Raw genomic sequence first — 25,518 nt, forward strand, 5'->3', positions numbered from 1 at the left:
ATAGTTAAAACAGTATAATCAATATTAAAAGATCTCAAGACTCTTTCTTATTTATTTATGAGCAGCAGGTAAAACTTCTTCAACGCACATTTCTCTCTGTATGAAGCTGATACAATTTTGTCAAAATGATTTGTAGAAAAATAAATAACATCTTGATGTAGCTGTCCCACCAAGGAGCAATGTAGATCGATATGGATAATTCAGATATTACTTAATACTTACGCTACACTAGCGCCAAAAATGAATCTCTTTGGACACAGATGTAAAATGGCGGACACCTGCTGAATATTGACAGTTTGATACCGGTGATATGTGTGATAATGGAAATAGTTGTAGTGTTTAAGAAGTTAATGTATTAAAAAGAACTTGTGATTTCCATGACTTCGTACACGCTTGTAACGTAAGTGCTGCTTATCACACGTGTTTTACCTCGTGTTTTACATTCGCAAGCGTGAACAGGAGCGACGAACTCAGTGTCTCATTAATCACTGCTGTTAAAACACGAACGCCAGATGTGTAGCATCGGATGTGGAGAATAACGCTTAGTAACACATGTTGCAGGTGCCGAAAAGATGACGGTTCTTTCTGGAGAGAATGTATTGGGAGAGGGTAACAGCACTCCACCTCGAAAGAAATTTCGTCTTTCTATGAAAACGCCTGGCTATCAGAATAGACAGACTCATGTTGCGAGAAGAAATCCGTTTGCAGCACACCAAAGCCAGCAGAGTAGTGTGTTAACTCCAAGAAACACCAATAGTGACTCAAAATTTGGTCAGTCCAGCTCTTCGAGAGAGAGATTAGATTCTGGTGAGTAGCGAATGTACAAGCATAAATGTGATTTTTTTGTACTTTTTTTTCATAATTGAAGGTCATCTGTCAGTGCCTTTAAGGATAGCACATAAAATATTAAAATAAACATAATGTAGGTCATGGTTAATTGATCCAATATTTTGGTGACAGTATAGTTACATTTCATTTTTAATGGTGTAATTGGTTGTAGTGTCTCTGCATCAAGATTATTGCCAATTTCATAGGTCCCAATGATTGTATACTGTTTATTATATGAACCATAAAGGTTGATATAATTTTTGTTCCTGTATGGACCTACCCATAAAAGTCGCAAAAGAGAGCATGAGAATAAATTGTAACTGTAGCTATATGTTACGTTTGATTTTTGGCTGGATTAACTGAAGTATTAGATATTGCTTTACCAGCTCACTACCTTTCAGCCTATCCTACACTTTGTGCCACACTACAAATCAGTCTGTCACCACAATGGACATTCCAAATACTGAAATAGATGAAAAAATTCTGTGTTCTGTCATTTCCATTTGTACGTATCTGACTTAGAGGATCATATCTCCATTACCTGGTGGGATGATAACCGAAATGTGGTTTCAGTAGGTTCAATTGATCTCTTTGGTCAGACATAATTACTACAGGTCGCCGTTTTACTACGCTCATTTACCCGTCATTCCTCTTGCTGCCATTGTTTATAAATAGTGTGCCCTTTATGCATAATTACATTTCTCAATTGAGTACGGCAATTTGTGTAATGTGGTGAGTCATACGTGCTGTTCAGCTGTTTTGTGAAGTTTTCTTTCTGCATAATATTTACATTAAAAAACTGACCTGTGATTTCTTAAAATTTCTCAAATTTGTTTCCTTTAGGAACTCTTGTCTACGACAGAGGGGTGTTTATGTTGCTGTCAAGTTTTATGCTATTTTCTGCCAACACTGTTACTACTTCTTGTTGTCAAATCTTGAAGTGCTCAATTTTCTTTATTAATACACAAGTTGCTTTTACTTCTTCTTGAAGAAAAGTTCTACCTGCTGAGTTGCAAAGAAAAATAAATGTTTCTTAAAACACATTGTAATGGTGGTGAACTTTGGAGGACTTAAACATTACTGTAACTATAATATGCTGGATAACAAATTACCACTAGGGCAACTAAAAAGTTGTGTGGGTTCAAACACACTAAAATGAAAGGTAGGTGTAAGAGCCACTGCCCCTCCTCATAGGCTCCTTAGTTGCTGTTTCTTTGTACTGGTAATATGTAGCAAAGCATTTACATAAATTTGTGGAATATATTAGCTTTCTATATACTCATAAAGTTAATTTGGTGTGGACGTTAGTGTTAACAAGAATTTATGTTCCAATGTCCAAATAGTATGATAAATTACAGGAGTGGCTTATAAGCTGTGCTTTTAGTTTACTTTTGAACATTTGGGAACATCTAAATTCCTGCCTGATGTCTGCCACCAGCCTATTATGGATGAGAATGTAAAGTGCCTCTCATAGCCCAAGGCAGAGATGCCCAATTTGTGTTTTCTGTGAATCTCAGCTCATTCTGAACTGTCACTGTTATCCACAAATACCATTAGCTAGTAAATGTACTGACAGGCAAATGTTGGAAACACATCTCTGAAGATGAAGATGTATGCATAAGATATTTAGTTAACAATACATTGTTGCTGGATGCTTCTGGGTAAAAGTTACGTATTGGAAACCCCCCTCCTCCTGCCTTTCCATTTTTCACTATGGCGTGGGTGTAAATGGTAGGCTTCACTACTGATAAATTTTTTATTACAGATTTTTTGTTTCCACGTTTGTTAACTTCGCCATTGTTACATTAAATGCTGTCGTGTTACACATAAGAATTCTGAGCTTTTTAGTGGCAGAGGGCTCAGAATGTTTATAATTTAACATGGCTCAAAACAATTCCGCATTGTTGAAAAACTAGAAAACCTGCTAAAACCTCATTAAAATCAGCTATATTTAATCTTGAAAGTCTAATGAACATACAAAATGTTAAAATTATCCTTACACAAATAAAAAAGGGACATCACATTTATTGAAGGAGGCCTTTTACTGTCACAAGAACTTCGTTTTATTACTATTGTGTCTTAACTTTTCTTGAAATGTGAGAAACACAGCTAAATTAGCTACACTTGTAGAAAAAATGAATGTGATGTATAATCATCATGACTGTTATCTACAATTTACTTCTTCCTGAAAGCATGCAGAAATTTACACCTCTTCACTAATTTCGCAGGTCTTCTCTCTCCTAAATTATTTCCTAATTTTGACGAAACAAATCTGTCGGTGGAAAGATTGTCAGTGGATGCAGTACTGGCAGGAGAAGAAATGATACACTTGTTTTTGTAATAATGGTTACTGTTTCGAATAAGTTATTCTTAGGAATTTAAATAAGGTTTCTCTTGACCCCCGAGAGGGTTGTAACGCGAGTCAGCGAAGTGGGGAAAGTTGACAGAGTAATACACTATGTTTATAAATTTCGCAGGCACGATGCTTAACGGCTATCTGCCAGGTGATTCGAAGAGCTCCCCTGAGGGCAGTGACGGCTCGTGCAGTTCTCCAGTGGCGACACTGGCTAACCTGGGCAACACGTGCTTCCTCAACAGCGTGCTCTACACTCTCCGCTTTGCTCCCTCGTTCCTCCACAATCTACACCACCTGGCGCTGGACCTGCAGCAGCATTCATCCAGCCTGAAGGTGAGTGGTGGGGAGCATGCGAGTATAAATGCTGCATTTGCCTTTCGTTATCAAACTATTTGTATCTAGGGACTTAAAATAGTAGGTTACACTTGCATCCCTGTTGTAATTGTGTGCTCGTAAGACGTTCTGAGGAGCAGCGTACTCTGTGCCACTCCAGCTGATCGTGGCATTCTGCCGCATCTGTAGTGAACGGTTCAGAGTGAGTGGGTTGTATTTACATAGCCACTACAGAGCTCATTGTGGTTGTCATAAAGCACGGTACCCTTTACCACTCCATGGTGAGAGATGCTAAACTTTGTGAATTTAGTTTTCCGTGGTGATGTTGTGCCTCATTAGACATTGTTTTTCGTAGTTATTATGTGCTCTGTTTACAAATCTGACTCTACTGGGAGATTTGACTAGACATCAATGCTGCTTAGTACTGCCATTTATGGAAGCCAGCGTAGACTTGCTGTCAAGCTACAGCAGTTGTATTGAGAGAGGTGTTGTAATACGTTATGAGGTTCAAGTTAGTTGGTACAAAATCGCTTGTCCTTTGCGCCCAGTCCTTTCTGAGGAGGTTGTAGAGCTTTTAGAAGAATGCTTAAGTGAAAATTAGAGTGATGGTAATGATTTTGATTAAGGCAGTGATTTATTGGTAAAAACAGTTAGTGGTCCACACCAAAGGATTTCATAAAATATCGCAGAAAAAAGTTTTGTATGCAAAGATAACAAGGCATAGAATACGCCCAAATATGATGGTGTACACTCTTTTGCCTTGCATAGTGCAGCAACTTCATGTGGAATGGATTCAAAAAGTTGTCGGAAGACCCTTGCAGAAATATTAAGCCATGCTGCCTCTATAGTTGCCCGTAATTGTGAAGCTGTTATCAGTGCAAGATTTTGAGCACAAGCTGACCTGCATTATGTCCGATAAATGTTCGATGGTATTTGTCAGACGACCTGGATGGCCAAATCGCTCACTAGAATTGTTCAAATTGTAATGCAAACCTATTGCGAACAGTTGGGATCCGGTGACATGTTTGTGAACATCCATTTCCAGTCAATGATCATTCAGTTGGACCACAGGACCCAGTCCACTCTGTCTGAACACAGCCCACGCCATTATGGAGCCACCACGAGGTTGCACATGCCTTGTTTGCAACTTGGGCTCGTGGCTGCGTGGAGTCTGCACCACTCTTGACCCCTACCATTAGCTCCTACTAACTGATTGCAGGACTCATCTGACCAGGCCATGGTTTCCCAGTTATCTAGGATCCAACTGATATGGTCACAAGTACAGAGAGGTGCTGCAGGCAATGTTGTGCTGACAGCAAAGGCACTCGTGTCATTCGTCTGCTGCCATTGCCCATTAACGCCAAATGTCGGCGTACTGTCGTAACGGACACGTTCGTCGTATGTCCCACACTGATTCCTGCTGTTATTTCACACAGTCTTGCTTTTCTGTTAGCACTGACAACCCTACGGGAATGATTATGCTCTGTCATTATGTGAATGTCGTTGGCCACTGTGTTGTCCATGGTGAGAGGTAATGTCTGACGTGAGAGATTCTTTGCGCACTCTTAACACTGTGGATCTTGGAATATTGAATTCCCTAATAATTTCGTAAATGGAAGGTCCTGTGCGTCTATCTCCAGCTACCATTCTGTGACCATAATCACGTCGGAAACCTTTTCATGTGATTCACCTGAGTACATGTGACAGCTCTGCTAAAGTACTATCGTGTTATACCTTATGTACATGATACTGCATCATCTGTGAATGTGCTTACTGCTATCCCATGACTTCTGTCACGTCAGTGTATATTATTGTGTAAGTTACACACATTCTCCTAATAATTCCGAACATCTTATTGAGCACTTCTTCTCAGTCAAGTCCTATGAAAGTGTCATGGCTTTTTGGTTTTCCTTCCAGTTTTAAGTGCAATCTCAGGACAGCCTCTTTGATGCCTTTACCTTGCCTAAAGCCGACTTATTGACATCTATCAGAGCCTCAGTTTTCTTTTCCTTTCTTCTGTGTATTACTCTTGTCGGTAGCTGGGATACATGAACCACTGATTTGATTCTGCAATAGGTTTTGCACTTACCTGCCCCTCCTTTCTTTGGATTTGTTTGGACGATACTTTCCTAAAAGTCTGATGGTACAAGAGTTGTCCCAGCATATCTAGCTGAATGTGTAGATGGCGTTTATATCAAATAAATTGCTATGGTAGAAAGTACCATTGCTGTTAAGCTTATTTTGGAGTTACAAAATTAAACATTTGCTTAGCGGCCATCAATAGTGAACGTTCTCAGCAAATTTGTAAACAAGAAAAAAACTGGCCACCATTACAGATTATTATTATTATTTTTTTTTTAATTATGGTTTTATGGCGCAAAACTGCTATGGTCATAAGTGCTCATCCTGTGGCTTAGTGAAGGGTAAAAACAGGAAATTAAATCAGCATCTATGGGACCGAAACTCGGGGAGGAGGGAAATGAAAAATGGAAGGAAAGCTGAGAAAAGTGCTATTGAAGGGTGGTTGTTTTCCCCAAAAAGGAGCTTCAAATGACTGATGTCATCTCACTAACACTTATAAACTCTGGGATGCGATCGGCGGAGTGCGCGTCATCTACTAAAGTGGAAGATATCAGGCGACAGATGTGAGCGGGCGTGTAGCGGATTAAAATAGGGGCACTGAAGGAATAGGTGTCCCACTGTCACAGTTGAGAACAGGGACAAAGGGGGGAGAGGATTGCCACTTGAAAAATGTCGATGACTACAAAGACAGTGCCCAGTCTGGAGTCTAGTTAAACTTACCTCCCGATGATGAGGGTGGGAGGAGGAGATCCAAGCACAGGGAAGTGGTTTTACGTCCCGTAATTTATTGTCCTGAAGTGCAGACCAATATGTGTGCCATAAAAGAGAAACACGACAACATAAAATGCTCTGTAGCTCGGCAAAGGGAACCGTGGGATCAGTGGGCCGAGGAAGAGAGACAGCAGCCTTTGCCGCTATATCGGCTGCCTCGTTTCCGTGTATACCAACATACCCTGGAATCCTGAGGAATGCCACAGATATGCCCCCTAAGTGGAGCATGTGGAGGCAGTCCTGAATCTGGTGGATGGGATAAAGAGCTTGGAAGTTGAGAAGAGAGCTGAACGAATCCGAGCATATAATATACTGGATCCACTGATGGCAATGGATGTATTGGATAGCTTGGAGAATAGTGTAAAGCTCCTCAGTAAAAACCGAACACTGGTTGGGAAGCTGAAATCGAATAGGGGTGTCATCAATAATATAGGCCCTACCAACACCAAAGGTGGTCTTGGAGCCATCAGTGCAAATAAATGTGGCATCTTCAGTTTGTGCACATAGACCAGCAAATGTCCGACGATAAATTATTGGGGGGGTACTATCCTTGGAAAGCTGACAAAGGTCATGGAGAAGGCAGGTTTGAGGCCAAAGCCAAGGTGTCGTCGTACCACCATTTGTCAAGAGGGTTTAGGAAATTGGAAGAAAAGGGGATGTAGCAGTTGATGAAAGTGGACTTCCTGTAGTAGTAGAGAGGAACGGCTGCCTGCATACCCTAAATCCAAGGAGGCATTGGAAAAAAAGGGCATGGGTTTTAGGGCATGGGTCAGATGAGCAGGCATGGATGTCAGATATTAGCGTAATGGCTCGGAAGGGCAATTGGACAGTGGAGATTCAGAAGTCTCAGCGTAAAGGCTATCCACAGGGCTAGTGTAAAAAGCTCCATATGCTAAACTCAATCCACGGTAGTGGGTAGAATCTAGACGCTGAAGAATAGATGGCCATACAGAGGAGTAAACTATGCTTCCATAGTCCAATTTCGAGCAAACCAAGATGTGATATAGGTGGAGGAAAACCACTCGGTCCGCTCCTCAGGAGGTACCTCTCAGAACATGGAGGGTGTTAAGGGATCGCAGACAGCGAGCTGAAAGAGATGAAACGTGGGAAGACCAGCACAGTTTTCTTTCAAATGTAAGTCCCAAGAAATTGGCGACCTCCATGAACGGGATGTCAACAGGGGCTAGATGTAGGGAAGGTGAATAAAACTCTGTACGATGCCAAAAATTTATGCAGGCAGTCTTACTGGGAGAAAATCAGAAGCCAGTTTCAAGGCTCCATGAGTGGAGGCGATTGAGATGTCCTTGAAGATGTCGTTCTAGAAGGCTGGTCCATTGAGAGCTGTAGTAGATTGTAAAATCTTCAACAAAGAGGGAGCCCAAGACATTGGGAAGGAGACAATCCATAATTGGAGTTATGGTGATGGCAAACAGTACAACACTTAGCATGGGGCCTTGGGGCACCCTGTTTTCTTGGTGGAAGTGTGGTATAGAGTAGTGTTCACCCACACCTTAAATGCGCGCTCTGTTGTAAATTCATGGATGAAAAGGGTTAGCTGATCTCGAAAGACCCTAGAGAATAGTGTGCAGAGGATGCCTGTCCTCAAACGTGTATCATATGCCCTTTCTAGCTCAAAAAATGGTCCACTCTCAGGTTTGACCTCCATATTTCCAAATTCTTCTGAAGAGCGAGCCAATTGGGGAAGGGCGCCTTATGTGGTGCATTGTGTCCATCATGCATTGAGACCTTTAGCCAGCTTTCTTGTCGTCGCATTGCCATCCCGCTCGTTCTCCATCTCTTGGGTGAGGATACATTCCTGGGTGCGATTTCTACCATGCACTGTGCAGTGTTGCTTTTTGCAGAGACGATGGCCATGGACTTCCTTGCACCAAATATCCAGTTCAGTAGCCAGTCCGTTTGTGGTGGGGCCATCATGTACACTGTTGGTTGTACCCGCTGACAACACAGGGATCACTCTGCAGATGCCTGCGCCGTTAACTCCCCACACACGCCAAGGAGTAGATGCCGGTCTCCCTGGGGCATCAGGACTCCCGGCAATGACCATCCTGCCAGGTGGCCCTTGCTGAGACTGGGTGGCACTGTGGGGAGGGCCCTTGGGTGGAGTGGGTGGCATCAGAGCCGATGACCCGCAATGAAGCGTGGTACATCATCTCTTGCTGGTGGCCAGCCGCCAGCAGTCTCTAAGCATTCTTGGGCTCAATTCAACACTCAGAAATACGATCCCAAATCGTTCCCCTCCATGGCCACACCGTGGAAGGAGCATAAGGCTCAGGATGGCAGTGACACTTATTTGTCCAGGTTCCTAGTTTGTACGAGAGCTGATGGGGAGTCTTTCATGTCAGCAAAGCCTCAATTCTTCGTAGAACATTTAGAGGACAAGTTCGGGGAGGTGGAGAGCTTGTCCAAAATGCGCTCTGGGTCAGTATTGATAAAAATGGCATCCTCTGCCCAGTCACAAAGGTTACTTGCTTGTGACAAGTTGGGGATGTTTCAGTTACCATTACACCCCATAAGAGTTTAAACATGGTCCAGGGTATTATTTTCCATAGGGACCTTCTTTTGCAGTCTGATGACGAGCTGCGTGCCAATTTAGAGCGTCGAGGTGTTCATTTCGTCCGGTGCATTCATCAGGATCCGAAGGATAATCAGATTGCTACTGGTTCCTTCATCTTAGCCTTCAAGGGTGATACATTACTGGAGAAGGTCAAGCTGATGGTCTACCGCTGTGATGTCAAGCCCTATATCCCTCCCCCGATGTGGTGCTTTTAAGTGCTGGAAGTTCGGCCATATGTCTTTCCGCTGTACTTCCAGCCTCACATGTCGAGACTGTGGATTCCATCACTTCCCAATACTCCACATGCCCCACCTCCCATCTGTGTCAGCTGCGGAGAGCATCATTCACCTTGCTTGCCAGACTACAGGATCTTACAGAAAGAGCGGAAAATCATGGAATATAAGACCCTCGACCGACTGACCTATACTGAGGCTAAGAGGAAATATGAACAATTGTGAATGACTTCATGTGCCACTGCTACGACAACCCTGATAGCCCCATCAGTTCTGTGAATTCCCGTCGGCTCTCAAGCCATACAACTCTGCATGCCCCCTTGCACATGGGGGGGGCACTACCCACCCTGTTGCCCCTGCGCCACCTACCTCGGGAACAACACCTCCCCTCGCACCCATCGTGGACGTCCGTCACCGCTTCCAAGCCGGAGAAGCGTCCATCTTCTTCGGCTCCTCTCGCTCGCAAGGGGTCCCTTGGGTCCCTCCCTCTGCAGGTTTCCACGAGTGGGAACGATGACGCCCGGCAGTGGTATAAGTGTCCACAGCAGCTGGTGGTAGGACTTCACGATTGTCCTCCGTCCTGGAGACTGAATCAGTGAAGCCCTCCCAACCAGTGAAACCCAAGGAGCAGCGAGAAAAGTCCAAGAAGAAGACCTGTAAGACGTCGGAACTTGCGGTGGCAACCACCCCACAGCAACCTACAGGCTCTGCGTCTGAGGGCGAGGTAGAGATTCTGGTGTCGGCTGAGGACCTAGATCTCACAGGACTCTGACACAATGGATGTCACTCGCACAGGTACTCAATCGCTGGTAGCAGGTGACCCAGCAGCGTAATCTGCCTCCTCAGTCCCTTCACGCCTTTCTCAGCCATGGACAATGTCATCCTCCAGTGGAACTGCAGCGTTTTTTTTCCACCATCTTGCTGAGCTCTCAGCCTTCACTCTTTCCTCTGCATTGCTCTTCAGGAAACTTGGTTTCCAGCGATGAGAACCCCCACCCTCCATGGCTATCGCGGTTATTATAGGAACCGGGCAGCTTATGAGAGGGTATGTGGTAGCGTCTGCATCTACGTCCTTCACTCCCTTTACAGCGAGCCTGTCCCTCTACGAACACCTTTAGAGGCTGTCGCTGTTCAGGTGTGGACGCCTCGGGCTGTTACTGTCTGCAGTCTCTATCTTCCACCGGATGGTGATGTCCCGCGGCATGTCTTGGCTGCTCTGATAGCCCAATTGCCACCACCTTTTCTGTTACTGGGCGACTTCAACGCCCATAACCCTCTGTGGGGTGGATCAGTGGCAGCAGGCCGAGGCAGCATCGTTGAGCAAGTATTGGCACAACTTGACCTTTCTCTTTTAAATAATGGTACCTTTGCACATTTCAGTGTGGCGCATGGCATGTACTCAGCCATTGACCTTTTGATCTGCAGCCCTAGCCCATTACCATCTGTGCAATGGAGTGTGCAAGACGACTTGTGCGGTAGTGACCACTTTCGGATCTTTCTGTCACTACCGTCCCTGCAGATGGGCTGTGAATAAGGCTGTCTAGGACTTGTTCACCTCCATTGCCACTATTGAGCCTCTTTCCAATGACGCCATTGATGAGGTGGTTCTCGGTCACCAACGGCATCGTTACTGCCGCAGAACCTGCCATTCCCTGTTCTTCTGGGCCCCCTCGGCAGAGGACTGTGCCTTGGTGGTCGCCCGAGATCGCTGAGGCGATCGCAGGTGGGCACTCCAGCATCACAAGCGGAATCTCTCATGGGAACATCTCATCGCCTTTAAACGGCTCCACACGTGAGCCCGCTGCCATATTCGCCAACGCAAGCAGGAGTGCTGGGAAAGGTATGTCTCCACCATTGGCCTCCATACCTCTCCACCACAGGTTTGGGCCAAGAGTAGGCGACTCTATGGCTATCAGACCCCCATCAGCATTCCTGTGCTTTCACTGAATGGAGCAGTCTGTACTGACTCCGACACAATTGCAAACTGCTTAGCAGGGCATTTTGCTCAGAGTTCCACTTCTGCGAATTACCCACTGGCCTTCCACTACCTGAAAGAGCGGTTGGAACGTCGGAGCCTTCCATTTCACACATGCCACCCTGAATCGTACATTGCTCTGTTCAGTGAGTGGGAATTCCAAAGTGCCCTAGCAGCTGGCCCTGATATGGTTCCCGGGCCAGGTTGCATCCACTGTCAGATGCTCAAACACCTCTCGGTGGACTGCCAGCGACGCTTCCTAGACCTTTTCAACCATATCTGGGTTGAGGGTGAGTTCCCATCATAGTGGTGGGAAAGTGTCGTAATCCCTTTGTTGAAACCTTGCAAGAACCCACTGGAGGTGGACGGCTACCGCCCCATTAACCTCACCAATGTTCTTTGCAAGTTGCTCGAACGCATGGTGAGCCGGAGGTTGAGTTGGCTACTTGAGTCTCGGGGCCTTCTGGCTCCGTCTCAGGCTGGATTCTGTAAGGGCCGCTCTGCCGCCGATAACCTGTTGTGCCTGGAGTCTGCCATCCGTACGGCCTTTGCCCGCCTTCAGCATGTGATCGCTGTCTTTTTTTGACATGCGGAAAGCATATGATATGACATGGCGACATCACATCCTCCCTACGCTTCATGGTTGGGGTCTTCGGGGTCCACTCCCGATTTTCATACAAAATTTTCTGTCACTTTGTTCCTTCCATTTGCAAGTTGCGGCCTCCCATAGTTCCTCATGAGTTCAGGAGAATGGGGTACCGTAAGGATCTGTCTTAAGTTTGTGCCTCTTTTTTATTGCAATTAATCGACTCGCTGCGGTGGTAGGAACGTCTGTCTCATTTTCCTTGTATGCTCACAACTTCTGCCTATACTATAGCTCCACTAACAATAATAATAATAATAATAATAATAATGGTGTGTGACGAGGGCTTTTCGTCGGGTAGACCGCTCGCCTGGTGCAAGTCTTTCGATTTGACGCCACTTCAGCGACTTGCGCGTCAATGGGGATGAAATGATGATGATTAGGACAACACAACACCCAGTCCCTGATCGGAGAAAATCTCAGACCCAGCCGGGAATCGAACCCGGGCCCCTAGGATTGACAGTCTGTCGCGCTGACCACTCAGCTACCAGGGGCGGACTATAGCTCCACTGGAAGCTGTTGCACGGCAGCTGTAGGGCGCTATCCGAAAGGCGCTGTCTTGGGCTGTAGCGAATGGCTTCCAGTTTTTGGCTGCCAAGACCTGCGTTATGCATTTTTGATGGCGACGCACTGTTCACCCTGAGCCACAGCCTTATCTTGACGGCGAACCTCTTGTTGTGGTGGAGGCGCAACGGTTTTTGGGATTGGTTTTCGATACCCGATTGACTTGACTGCTTCATATTCGGCAGCTGAAACAAACGTGCTGGCGGCATCGTAATGCTCTTCATTGCTTGAGTCACACCAGCTGGGGTGTCGATCGGTCTACCCTTCTACGGCTGTACCAAGCATTAATTCAGTGCCGTCTAGGTTATGGGAGCCTGGCTTACAGTTCGGCATCCCCTTCCGCATTGCGGTTGCTGGACCCCATCCTTCACAGCGGGATCCGACTCGCCACCGGAGCTTTCCGGACAAGCCCTGTCAACAGCATACTTGTGGAGGCAGGTGTTGCTCCATTGCGGTTCCAGTGCTCTCTTCTACATGTTTCTTGCACATCTGTTGTTTTCTTGTCCGATTTTGTCCGTTTTTAGTGTTTGTTGCGCTTCTGTCATTTTTGTGGTTTTCTCCTTTTTTCCAGCTATGTTTTGTATGCCTTGATTGTTTTACTCCCACCTTTGTGGAATTATTTTAATCGGAACAAGGGACTGATGACCTACCAGTTTGGTCCCCCTCCCCCCTCTTTTAAACCAATCAATTACTAGCTGCTTATGCTACACACATTTGTAGATTGCCCGCGCATCCCAATTATCGTCTCCTGTTCCCTCAGTCAGTTGTCCATCTTCTGAAACGGTGGCCCCGGTCAGGGTGTACAATCGTGGTTCGCGTCAGAGCTCTTCTCTCCGGACTTGAGGTTTTCCGTCTTCCACCTTTTTTCCGGGCCCCTCTGCGTGTACCCCCGTGGTGTGTGCCCCCCCCCCCCCCCCCCCCCCCCCCCCCCCGTGCCTTCGGCTCGATTTGTCACAAGGCCCGAAGGATTCAGTTCTTCCTGACGCCCTCTGCTGCCACTTTCTTTCAATCCTTTCCACGCTTCAAGGCTCTGATCTTGTCTATACTGACAGTTTGATGGTTGCTGGTCATGTCGGTTATGCTCTTACTCTAGGGGATCATTATGAACAACACTCTCAGAGAGTGACCTCAGGTCAGTTTTGCGGCAGAAAGTTCTTCGCGCCTGGGGTGAAGAATGGTGCATCCTGCCTTCACCTGGCAAACTTTGGGCCATCAAGAAGGCTACTGGTGCGTGGCGCTCCTACTTGCGGCCCTCCTGGCGGCCATATGTCGCGCTCTTGAGCACATCCGCTCGTGCCCTGGCGACTCATTTGTCCTGTCTACTGACTCCTTGAGCAGCCTACAAGCTGTCTACTAGTGCTACCCTCGCCATCCTTTGGTAGCATCCATTCAGGAGTCCATCTATGCCCTGGAATGGTCCCGTCATTCAGTGGTGTTTGTGTGGACCACAGGACCCGTCGGAATCCCAGGCAACAAACTTGCCGACAGGCTGGCCAGACAGGCTACGCGGAAACCGCTTCTGGAGAGGGGGCGTCTCCGAAACTGACCTGCGTTCTGTCGTACGTTACAGGGTTTTTTGGCTTTGGGAGACGGTATGGCATAACAGTATGCACAACAAACTGTGCGTCATTACGGAGACTACGAATGTGTGGAAGTCTTCCGTGTGGTCCTCTCGCAGGGAATCGGTTGTCTTCCGCCGGCTCCGCATTGGCCATACGTGGCTAACGCACGGTTATCTTCTCCGTCGTGAGGACCCACTTCGGTGTCGCTGTGGCTCACAAATGACTGTCGTCTCCACCTCTTGCTGGACTGCCCACTTTTAGCCGCTCTGCGGCAGATTTTTAACTTTCTCAGCACCCTGCTTTCGGTGTAGGGGGACAATGCCTCAACAGCAGTTTTATTTTTGCATTTTATTCATGAGTGTGGGTTTTATCATGTGATTCAAGTTTCAGCACATGTCCTTTGTCCCTGTGTGTCCTCCACCCTAGCACTTTTATGGTGGAGGTTTTAATGTGTTGCAGAGTGGCTGGATTCTCCTTTTTGTTCTCGTGGCTGGCCAGCCACTGTAATGTGCTTTCTTGTTTTACTCTCTTCTACATGTTTCTTGCACATCTGTTGTTTTCTTGTCCGATTTTGTCCGTTTTTAGTGTTTGTTGCGCTTCTGTCATTTTTGTGGTTTTCTCCTTTTTTCCAGCTATGTTTTGTATGCCTTGATTGTTTTACTCCCACCTTTGTGGAATTATTTTAATCGGAACAAGGGACTGATGACCTACCAGTTTGGTCCCCCTCCCCCCTCTTTTAAACCAATCAATCAACCTATCCATGATTTTCTTTCTTCCTCTCTAACCTCCATCAAATAGATGGCCAGTCATCTTCATTTGGACCCCTGGACATGACAGTATCTCAGGAAGTGAACATGCTGACCGGTTGGCAGAGTTGGCTACCAGGATGCCAATTTTGGAAGTGAGGGGGGGGTCCCCAGAATTGGACCTTTGATCGACTTTAAGCCATCAGTTGTTGGAGTTCTGGAAATTGGAAATGGCCAGACAGAGGGCAATAAAGGAGACCAAGATCACGTGGCATTCTTCACTTCACGCAGGGGATGCACTGTACTTTGTCGGCTATGCATCAGTTGAACTCCGCTCACACATGACCACATTCTCAGGCACGAGGACCCAACTTCCTGCCAATGTGGTGCCCATCGACTGCCCAAATTTGACTGCTTTTCAGCGCTATCTGAACCTTCCTGACATGCTACCTCTGGTGCTAGTGGGCGATGCCAAACTGGCTGACTTGGTTTTGTGTTTCACCCAAGAAGGTTGTTTCATTGACTGCCTGAGGGGCTGTAGGGGCTGCCCTTGCCTGCTCTGGCCCAGGGGCCCAATGGCAGCCCTTGCTCGGTAATCTGGCCTGGCTCTTACGCTTTCCACCTTTTTATTGTCCTGGCTCTTTTACTTTTGCTGTTTTTAATGTTTTATCTTTTCTAAAATTTTGTCTTACCTGTGCTACTCATTTTTGTGGGGTAACGGATAGTGAGGCAACATCTGGTGGGTTGCAGGGGGTGCATCTCCCACAGCATACTGCACTACAGGGACCTCAAAACTACATTCTGGGCAGAGAAGTTCATCCACCTTACCTCCCTAACACTCCCCTTATACTTCTCATTGATTTTCTCCCTATCTTATTGTATCTTGCTTACAGTCGGGCTTCCCATGATTTACCTTTCTTATCCTTCTTCCGAGGATTGTTACTGGTTCGATACATATAGGATGAAGGGATAGACGACCTCACAGTTTGGTCCCAACTGACCAGCAGCCTGAGTAGTTTTTGGGTGGATTCCCATGTTTGTTTTGGCAAATGCTGATCTAATCACAAAATTCCACTTAAGATATCGAGACAAACAAGCAGTTAAAATATACTAAAACACAGAATAAGGTGTGCATAATTCACAAGCAGGTGGAGCAAACATTTTCCCTCACTTACAGTATGTTGATAACTGTAGTGTCAGAAACAGCATTTGGTCACAAAGGTTAATAATTAGATTCAAAGTCCTGTATGCTAGAGAAAGGAAGAAGGTGTTTTGTTCACAGCTATTGTAGGGTACAGTTTACATCGTTAGGTTAACTACCTTAGTGCCCACTGCTTCAATCACATAGATTGTATGGTCTGCACAGATTTTGTTTTTGTTCAGTTGAATGTGTATGCTCATGTGTAAATCGGAACACTATAAAAAACATTAGTGACGCTTTGCATGGCTGCCAGTCTGCGCATAATTAGTGTTCCAATGGGTTAATTTTAATTTTGTATAGCAAGTCAAAAAAAGAAGCAAGGTAGGCAAGTGGTTCTATTGATATTAATATCGGTCTCTCACCCAGCACTGAATTCTCGTCTGAAACATGTATTAGTGTACAAGGAATCACATTTAAATGTGATATCTATTTTGTCGTCAGTAATGATTAGTTTGTGTAGTAATTACAACAAATGTAATTTGATAAACATGTATTAGGCTTCCTGAAAAATAATGTCTCGGAGATAAGTTTTTTTATAGGCAGTTGTAACCAAGCCAGGTTGTCGTCGTGACTGTTACAGCTTTCTTTGATTTAGTTCACAAATTGCAACGCCTAAACTTTCCATGCTAATTAAGGCTTTATTGTGGTCTTCTCTAAATGTGCTATTGACCAAAAAGCGGTTCTGTCATGAAATATTTTCATAAAACTTTTCAATCCCTATTTCACCATCCTTTTTTATTTTTATTGTTAAGCCTGTGAAATCTTTGACGTACAGTGGTGAAATTTATAGCTACAATTCACACTGCGCCTTAAGGATCCCACCAACCACATTGGAGAAAAATGGCAAATTTTTGATGACCAATATTATATGTGAAATCTTAGGTTCTCTTGTTGCTACACTGTGTGTATATTAACTTAAATAAATAAATTTGTGTGTTTGCTGTACTTAAGTGATATTGCTAGTGGGCTGACTTCATTATGTGTCATATTCTCAGAGTATCTGCTGTCATTGGTTGCTAAGATCACATGACATGAGTTATGATTGGCTGACGAAAGCACATCATGCAGTGCATCTTTATTTCATTGCCTTGGAAACTATCATGCTGTATTTCATGAAATTCTTGTTTATACTTTCGGAAATACACGATGCACATGCTGCCGCACTTCTTTCCAAAACAGGTTGTTCTTTATTGAGTTTAATTTCCTAGTGCTGGGAAGCTATACACTGGTGTATAAAACCTTTACCATTCCAAGATTTTGTAAGTTTTACAGCTCCAGTGGAAAGTATATTGTCACTTGACACTGAAAAATGTGCTTTCAATAAGGATATAGTGTATTTTCACCCAGAAAAAATTGTATTTTTAATCAGGAAATCCCAGAAAAATCTGTGAATTTTTTTGCCCGCATATACTCCCTGCGTAGTAAAAATTTTGGAGTAAGGTGGCCTGGCTGTTTGGCATTGTGATACCATCTTGGGCCCAAGCCAAAGGCATATATTGGATGTTTCGATACTTCAAATGTCCTTTAACCCTTGAGCAGAAGCACCTTTGTGTAATGTGTGCCAACCACAAATAACCTTGTCTTGTACCATTCTATTGTTTACAATTGCGAGCACATACCTACTCCTTCATTACTGTTTCACATAACACATATATTTAAAAACAAAGATGATGTGACTTACTATATGAAAGCGCTGGCAGGTCGATAGAAACACAAACACACATACATACACACAAAATTCAAGCTTTCGCAACAAACTGTTGCCTCATCAGGAAAGAGGGAAGGAGAGGGAAAGACGAAAGGATGTGGGTTTTAAGGGAGAGGGTAAGGAGTCATTCCAATCCTGGGAGCGGAAAGACTTACCTTAGGGGGAAAAAAGGACGGGTATACACTCGCGCGCACACACACACATATCCATCCACACATATACAGACACAAGCAGACATATTTTGGTCTTTAAATATGTCTGCTTGTGTCTGTATATGTGTGGATGGATATGGGTGTGTGTGCGAGTGTGTACCCGTCCTTTTTTCCCCCTAAGGTAAGTCTTTCCGCTCCTGGGATTGGAATGACTCCTTACCCTCTCCCTTAAAACCCACATCCTTTCGTCTTTCCCTCTCCTTCCCTCTTTCCTGATGAGGCAACAGTTTGTTGCGAAATCTTGAATTTTGTGTGTATGTATGTGTCTGTTTGTGTTTCTATCAACCTGCCAGCGCTTTCGTATGGTAAGTCACATCATCTTTGTTTTTAAATATATTTTTCCCGCATGGAATGTTTCCCTCTATTTTTTTTTTTTTTAATTCCGATTTTGGCCGTCTAGGGACCGCGTTAAACAACTATTTTTCAATGTACATTTCTCCTATTGCGCTCCTCCTCTTTTCTCTTCTGCCAATATGTCTTCATCCTCTCTCTGTGCTGCTCCCTTCGGTCTTCTGTCCACACTGTTCCTCCAGTTCTTCTCTTCTTCACTTCAAATCCTTCAAATTGTTGAATTTTGTCTCTCATTAAGTCTCTGTTGGTTATATCATCTTCTCCTATACCCATCTCCTCTAAGTCTGCTTTGACTTCTTTGAACCAGATAATTTGGGTTCTTGTCAAAAAACATGAATATTTTCTTTGTCAGCCTTTCATCATTCATTCTTTTCAAATGGACGTAGAAGCTTACTCTTCTCTTCCTCATAGTATCTCCCACTTTCTCAATTTTGTCATACATTTCTCTATTACTTCTAAGCTTCCAAGTCCCATTCTCAAACCTCGGCCCAAGTACTCTTCTAATGATTTTTCGCTCCTTTTTTGCTATAGCTTCCATTTCCTTGTTAGTGTTCATTGTTAAACATTCAGATGCATACAGACACTCTGGCTTAATCACAGTGTTGTAGTGCCTTATTTTTGCGTTAATTGATACTGACTTCTTGTTGTACACATTCTTTGTTAGCTGGAATGCCATTTCCATTTTTCTTGTTCTTGTTTTATTTCCTTCTTTATCTGAAGCATTGGGCTGGATGATTTCCCCTAAATGTTTGAAATTAGAAACCTTCTTTATCTGGCCATACTTTGTAATCATATTGTTCGGTGCCTCTTTTACATTGGTTAGGTACTCTGTCTTTTCAAAGGAGATTTTCAGTCCTGCTTTTTCTGCTGTTTCATTCAGAATATTGATCTGTTTGACTGCTTCTTCCAAACTTCCTGCCAGAATCGCTAAGTCATCAGCAAAAGCGAGGCAATCTATTTCTAATCCATCCTTTATTCTTCCTAATCTGATTTTTTTGTATTCCTTCTTCAGTCGTTTTCTTCCTCCACTCTCTAATAACTTTTTCTAACACACAGTTGAATAGGGTAGGTGACAACCCATCTCCTTGTCTTAATCCTGTTCTGATTTTGAATGGTCTGGATACCTCACCACGGAACTTTACTTTTGCATAGGTATCCGTAAGTGTTTCTTTGACGATTGCGACTGTTTTCTTGTCTGCTCCAAACTCACTAAGGATGTTAACCAAGGTTGTTCTGTCAACGGAGTCGTACGCCTTCTTGAAGTCAACAAACGTGATAAAGATGTCTTTTCCTCTTAATCGTCTATATTTATTAATTAACTTCAAATTTAAAATTTGCTCCATACAAGATCTTCCCTTCCTAAAGCCTGCTTGGTATTCACCAATTTCTTGATCAAGTTGTTTCTCCAATCTGTTTTGTAGGGCCTTAGATAGAATTTTATACGTTACCAGAAGTAAAGATATCCCTCTATTATATTGATAACAGTAATAATTTGTGTTGACATACATCCAAGTGAGAACCGTACTGTAATATAAAGTAAACATAGGCAGGTGAGAAAAAAGTTTTGTTCCAGGCAAGGAAATGACGCAGATTCTAAGCTAGCAGCACAATTCCACAATTACGCAATTACCTGTTATGTAATTAGTAAACAAATAATTTTTGGCAGGTTCAGATGCAGCTGCACTGTTTAATGCTTAGAGTAGGTCATTTCTATTTGGCAATAGTGACATAATGAAAGGTTTATTTTCTTACTGTTTACTTCAAACAGTGATTTAGGTCATGTAATGTAAGTTTATTTTATCATTGTTTAATCACATGGAGTAAACTGATGTTTTGCTCATAAGTGTTTACCTTGGTAACATAAAAACAGTTGTTCTTTGCATGGGTACGAAGTATGCTTGTTACGAAAAACGACGCACTGGCGTGAGGATTAACTTCAGAATTACCTTCATAAAATATTGTTATAACACATTCTTTAGCTTGGGTGTAGAAAGCTTAATGAATGTGGTCTGGATGCAGAGAGTCCTCTCTGTCACACAGACTTCCAGTTGCAACGATCTGCTCCCTTGTGCCGGCAGGTGAAATCGTCATCCCTGGGCCGCAATGTTGGCCTCGGGGGCCTGGGAGTGGGCGGTTCGGGGAAGAGCTGGAGCAGCAAAGATCTGCCGTCGCTGGGGGGCGGTTCAGGTGGCGGAGTGGGCAGCTCGGCACTGTCATCCGGCTCTGCCAACTGTGCACCCTTTGGCGTGGGGCCTGCGGACGGTCGGTCCCGCCTGCGGGCGGTGACGGAGCGGCTGCACGACCTGTACTGCAGCATGCGGCAGGCGGAGCAGCGCGACGGCCCCGAGCCCTTCCAGCCGGATGTCTTCCTGCATGCCCTCAGGTCAGCAGCTTGTGCTCGGTGTTGTGGTTGTCACTAGAGATCAGAGATCGAGTGAATACAATACTAATGTTGTGGGTTGCCTACATCATTTATGAAAGCTCTGATTTTTAAATAATGCTAACAGGCTTCCTTCCTTCTTTCCCGCTGTAGTTCTGAGAGTATGAAGAGTCTGATAACTGTGGTGCTGTTGTCAGTTCATATTGCTCAATTCATTGTCTCTTGCTGAAGCATGCAAGAGTTGAAAAGCTTGTTGTGACTTATTGTCAGCACGGATGATGAGTTCAGTTTTGTTGCTGTAAAATAGCACTGACAAAGTAAAATGACAGATTGTTGGGATCAGGTGGCCTTGTAAAGAAACAGTGTTTTGTGATATTTTTTTGTATGTGTGGATAGGGGGGGGGGGGGGTGAGGGAGGGGGGGGGGTGGTAAGATGAAAATTAATTGATGCAAAGCACACAATTGGAAATGTGTTCCTTTCAAGGAGGAACAATGTCTGGAATAAGTTTCACTAGATTGTCCACACTTCAGATGAAAACATACAAATTTTGTACAGTGCAAACAAAATGAATGTATTCATGTTTATTCCACTTCCAGCGTGAGAAAACATGAGTTCTATGTTGAATGAAAACTGGGCACAGAGCATTGTTAATGTTATATCCCTGAACCGTGGGTTCCTTTTTAAGGAATATTCTTAAGAATTTATTCTACTTACTAGCAGTTCATCAAGAACATGAACACATTTAATCACACTATGTGAGCGTGGAAGTAGTTGCCAGGCAGTAATTGATGAAATCATAATGAAATTGCTTTTAACAAATGGGAATTTTATTTACTTTACTAGCGTCTAAAAACATTTTTTAAAAGAAACATATTTAAAATTATAATCAGAAAGCACACTCTAAATATCAAGTTACAATTTATTCAGAGGCAGAAAGAAACAAATTTTTGACTGCATGAGCTTTCGGGCTGAGAACCTTGCCGCTCCCTTTTGACAGGGCCGTAGTTGCGACCGCTCACAACCACCTCTGAAAGAGTACCCTGGTGCCAATCTGCAACACAGATTACTTTAAACTAAAAGCTTTAACAATTCACACAAGCACACAAACTATGCACCCCGTAGGAGAGATGGAAATGGTACAAAACACTAAAATTAAAAAATTACTTTCCCATCAAAGATGCAACTTGATTTTAACTTCTAAGAAAAGTCTTACGGTGGGAGGGGTGGCAACTGTATGTACTAAAATGACCATTTAAATAAAAGCCCATGAAATGCAATCTTGTATAAAATTATACAAGGTGCCCAAACAAGTTAACATGCTCTACAGTACACAGATACCGCCTTTCAAGGTGATAGGCAAGATCAAAACATATTTCATAAATTAGGCCATTACACTCCAAGCAATAAATTCGTTAACACACCAAAACTGAGAAACATGACAGAGGCAGCTCCGAACGACAGACAGACACTAACTGCCTAACAAATGTGGACGATTTCTCAAGAAGACCTGGCGTAGCACCCCCAAATCGCTCTCCCGAACCGTCCACTGCCAGCCGCTTCAACGGATGCAGGAAGGCGCGCCGATCTCCCGTCTTTCCTGGTCCACACCAACCGACCGACTGCTCTGCTGCTTCGTCCGCGACAGCTGCTCCGTCGCGACTGCTCTGCTGGTGCATCTCCCACTCACTTCCAGACACACAACGGCGGAAATACTGGCTCGGACCCAGCCATGCAGAGGAAGCACGCCCACTGGCAAAACGACGTCCCTGCACCAGGAAAGGACCAAGCCAAGCTCCACAAGATGGTAATTGACCAAGGCCGCGGCGTGTAAATCACGAAGGTAGTCCTGAACTCGCTCGCTCGCTCAGACAAAATGCGTTTCTAAACCTGTTAACTTGCAGCTAGGCCTATAAGTACTAACGTGAATTGCATCATCCACTGGAATCTGCTGTTATGAAGTCTTACTGATTAACAGTACTACAGAAAAATTAAATTTAAGATCAATACTCGATAAAAATGGTATAACGGCTTGTTTACAGCATTCAGTCTCTTCTGCCTGACAGTACTCATTACATGCTGGAAGTGGTGCCTTATGCAACTGATAATCATTTTAGCATGATTTTATTTTATTGTACGCCAGTGCAGCCATAACTAATTATAAGTAGGCCCATGGAGTTCCCATCATTATGGGACTAATAACAGTAAGATTCCATAATAGCAGATTCCAGTAGAAGATTCAGTTTTCGTTTGTACTGGCACGCCTAGTTGCGAGTTAACAGAGGTGTAAAAACATAGTTTGCCTGTTGATCTGAGCGAGCGAGCGCAGGACTACCTTTGTGACGTACGCGCCGCGGCCTCTCTTTCTCGTAGGCCTCATAATGACAGGGCCCAGAAGCGCTCGGAGAACCAGTGACACCACGACGTCGCAGCTCGCACCGGCCAGACTGATGTCGTGGGTTGACTCCTGTTGCTGTCCTGTCGACCACGAGGTAGCTACCCCTCGCTATACAGCGTGGCTCACTGGACTCACATGTGCTGAGGCTCAAGGCGAACAAGTCATCCTGTGTCTCAGTGCGCAACTGACCAACCGATCGATCCAACCGCCAGTGAACATTGCCTGAGCAAATTGGAGCAGACTGGCGGCCTAATGCGCAGACTCAGATGCAGGAACTAAGCCCTGACGGGGCGACCACTCGCTGCATTCTCTCTCTGGCGGAGTGGAAAGACTCTCATTTTGCCGGCTTTAAAGGTTGTTCTGAACGACAAACATACTAGCACTGCGCACGACAGACACACTAACTGCCTCACAAATGCGGACGAGCGACAGACTAGCTAGCAGGGGATGGGAGACTGGCCCAGACTGACTGACTGACTGACTGACTGACTGACTGACCCACTCTGACCGACCCCAGACTGACTCACTCACTGACTCCCAGGCTGACCCCTTGGCGAGCTCATAGCACCCCTTAAATGCACGTGAACAGCAACCTTTCCCCCTTTCCCACCAGAGGGAGACACGAAAGCTGCAATTGCCACAGCAGCGCCACTGCCAGAAATGGAGGGCGACTGCCTCACACTACGTGCTGTGGCGTGCTCTTCAAAACAGCAATTTTTACCACAGCTCAATCCCTGTGACAAGAAAACCTTGCTATTTCTGTAGTCGTTTCACTGTCGCAACTTGTGTGTATGAACTAATGGCAAGTTGTGTAGCTTAGTATTCGTTTGTATTATTTATTTTAATAGTCACTGTTTAGAGATTGCACTTCATCCTTGTCCCATTTTCTCATACTGTCACTACACACTGGGTAATGCCTCAAAAGTGTGTGAATTGCAAAGTAATTGTTTGACATTCTCTCAATAGATTTCAATAAATTAGTAGCAGTCTTCAAAAAAGTTGCACCTGTATAAATGTACGTATAACTCTACAATGTTCACTGCTAATGGATCGATCATATGCTGGGATTAAATTGCTTCTGTCATTCAGGCAGGTTGGATGTTTGTGACATTTCAACTTGCTCTTGAGAATGGTTATAAAGGCAAAATCGTGATTGTGTGAAATAAATGAAGAATAATTTGCAGTTGAATGGTAGAAATTTCTTTCAAAACATGGAAGGAATGCTGTGAGTCTGCAGTTCTATTTGTGAACTCTGGTACTTGCTCTCGTTTTTGAGCAAGCTGAATCACACAGCAGACTTGGGTGTCGAGTTGACGGTAGTGGAGACTAGTGTCAAGTTTATGGGCACATGGAGACTGCAAGTTTGGAGATGACATTTTAGCACTCGCTGTCAGATTTAAAGCGAGTAGAGTGTTCATTTCTGATCTCTAGTTTCAGTGCCGTCAAAGATACTGCGTGAGTTGTGCACTTTTGTAACAGTAATAATAATCTTGTCATGTCTGTAACATGCTAATACGGTCTAGACACTGTATTTTGGCGGTCAATCTGGCCGCTGTCTTGAGGTGAGAGCAGTGTTTGCTACTTTTTACAGGGAATGATTATCACCGTGAATGGCAATCCTTCTGTATGCCGCAGAGAACAAAAAATGCCTTCGTGAGAAATCACTATTTCTGTCCCATTATGCAGAATGAAGCCACAGCGCTCCAGAGGGATTGGACGTGGATTGAGGAGTGCGATGGAGCTTGGAAGTGTCTTATTTGTCAGCTCTCGACCTGAACAGACATTACTTTCCTATCCTCTAGGAAACCACACTCAAGCATACTCAGTGCCTCCCGAGGCTCTGACGTCTCTTTTACTTGTGAAAGTTCGTGATGAATTCACAATGGACTGTAGCACAGTTTCATGTCGGACTAATTGTTTTTGTGGTGGTCATATAAGTGTAGATGATAATCAGATGAAAACCAAAACCTCAACAGAAGAATGAATTGTGAACCTTGCACAGACACTCCTGAAGGAGATTGCAGTGCAACTTGAGGAATTCTCTGAAGCCATGGGAATTCCTCCAGTGTCAGTATTTCGTATTCTGACAAATACTTTGAAGAAAAGAGAAATTTCTGCAAGATGGGTCCCACTCTGTGTGACTGAAGAGAAGCAGAAACACCTGGACATTGCAACTTTGCTCAGAGACTTGATAGTGAAAGTCAGTTTCTTGTGTCAAAGTGACACTATAGATGAAACATGGGTTAGAAACTTTGAACCAGAGTTGAAATCACAGCCAGATGAGTGGACAACTTTAGATTCTCCATGTAAAAAAAAAATGATGACTTTTTTCCTTATGGTCACCAAGGAATCATCGTGGCAGATAGTCCCATGTGGAACAGTGTCATAGCAGTGTATTATCTTAACATCATGCAAAACGTGCACAGAAAAATGCACAAAAAAACTGACCTCAGTTGCTCAAGGCTGGGCCACTCATCCTCCACAACAGTGCTAGTCCGCATATCGGCAGTGTTGTAACCTAAAAACTGGGAAGTGTTGCTGCATTCTCCTTACAGTGTGGACACGGGCCCTCCAGACTTCGGCGTGTTCCTGAAGTTGAAAA

General features: G+C 44.4%; 1 protein-coding gene across 1 annotated transcript in view; it reads left to right on the forward strand.

Annotated features, from left to right (window-relative positions):
• The first annotated feature begins 271 nt into the window (after window positions 1-271).
• The window catches only part of LOC124718756 (ubiquitin carboxyl-terminal hydrolase 1), a 78,291-nt gene continuing 53,044 nt past the window's right edge, over window positions 272-25,518 (forward strand). The window contains exons 1-4 of the mRNA XM_047244370.1: window positions 272-400; window positions 562-807; window positions 3,306-3,517; window positions 20,219-20,523. Coding sequence (XP_047100326.1) covers window positions 573-807; window positions 3,306-3,517; window positions 20,219-20,523 — 752 coding nt within the window. The 5' untranslated portion in view covers window positions 272-400; window positions 562-572. The remainder of the gene's footprint in view (window positions 401-561; window positions 808-3,305; window positions 3,518-20,218; window positions 20,524-25,518) is intronic.

The sequence above is a fragment of the Schistocerca piceifrons genome, chromosome 10 (assembly GCF_021461385.2).
Source record: "Schistocerca piceifrons isolate TAMUIC-IGC-003096 chromosome 10, iqSchPice1.1, whole genome shotgun sequence".
Lineage (NCBI taxonomy): Eukaryota > Metazoa > Arthropoda > Insecta > Orthoptera > Acrididae > Schistocerca > Schistocerca piceifrons.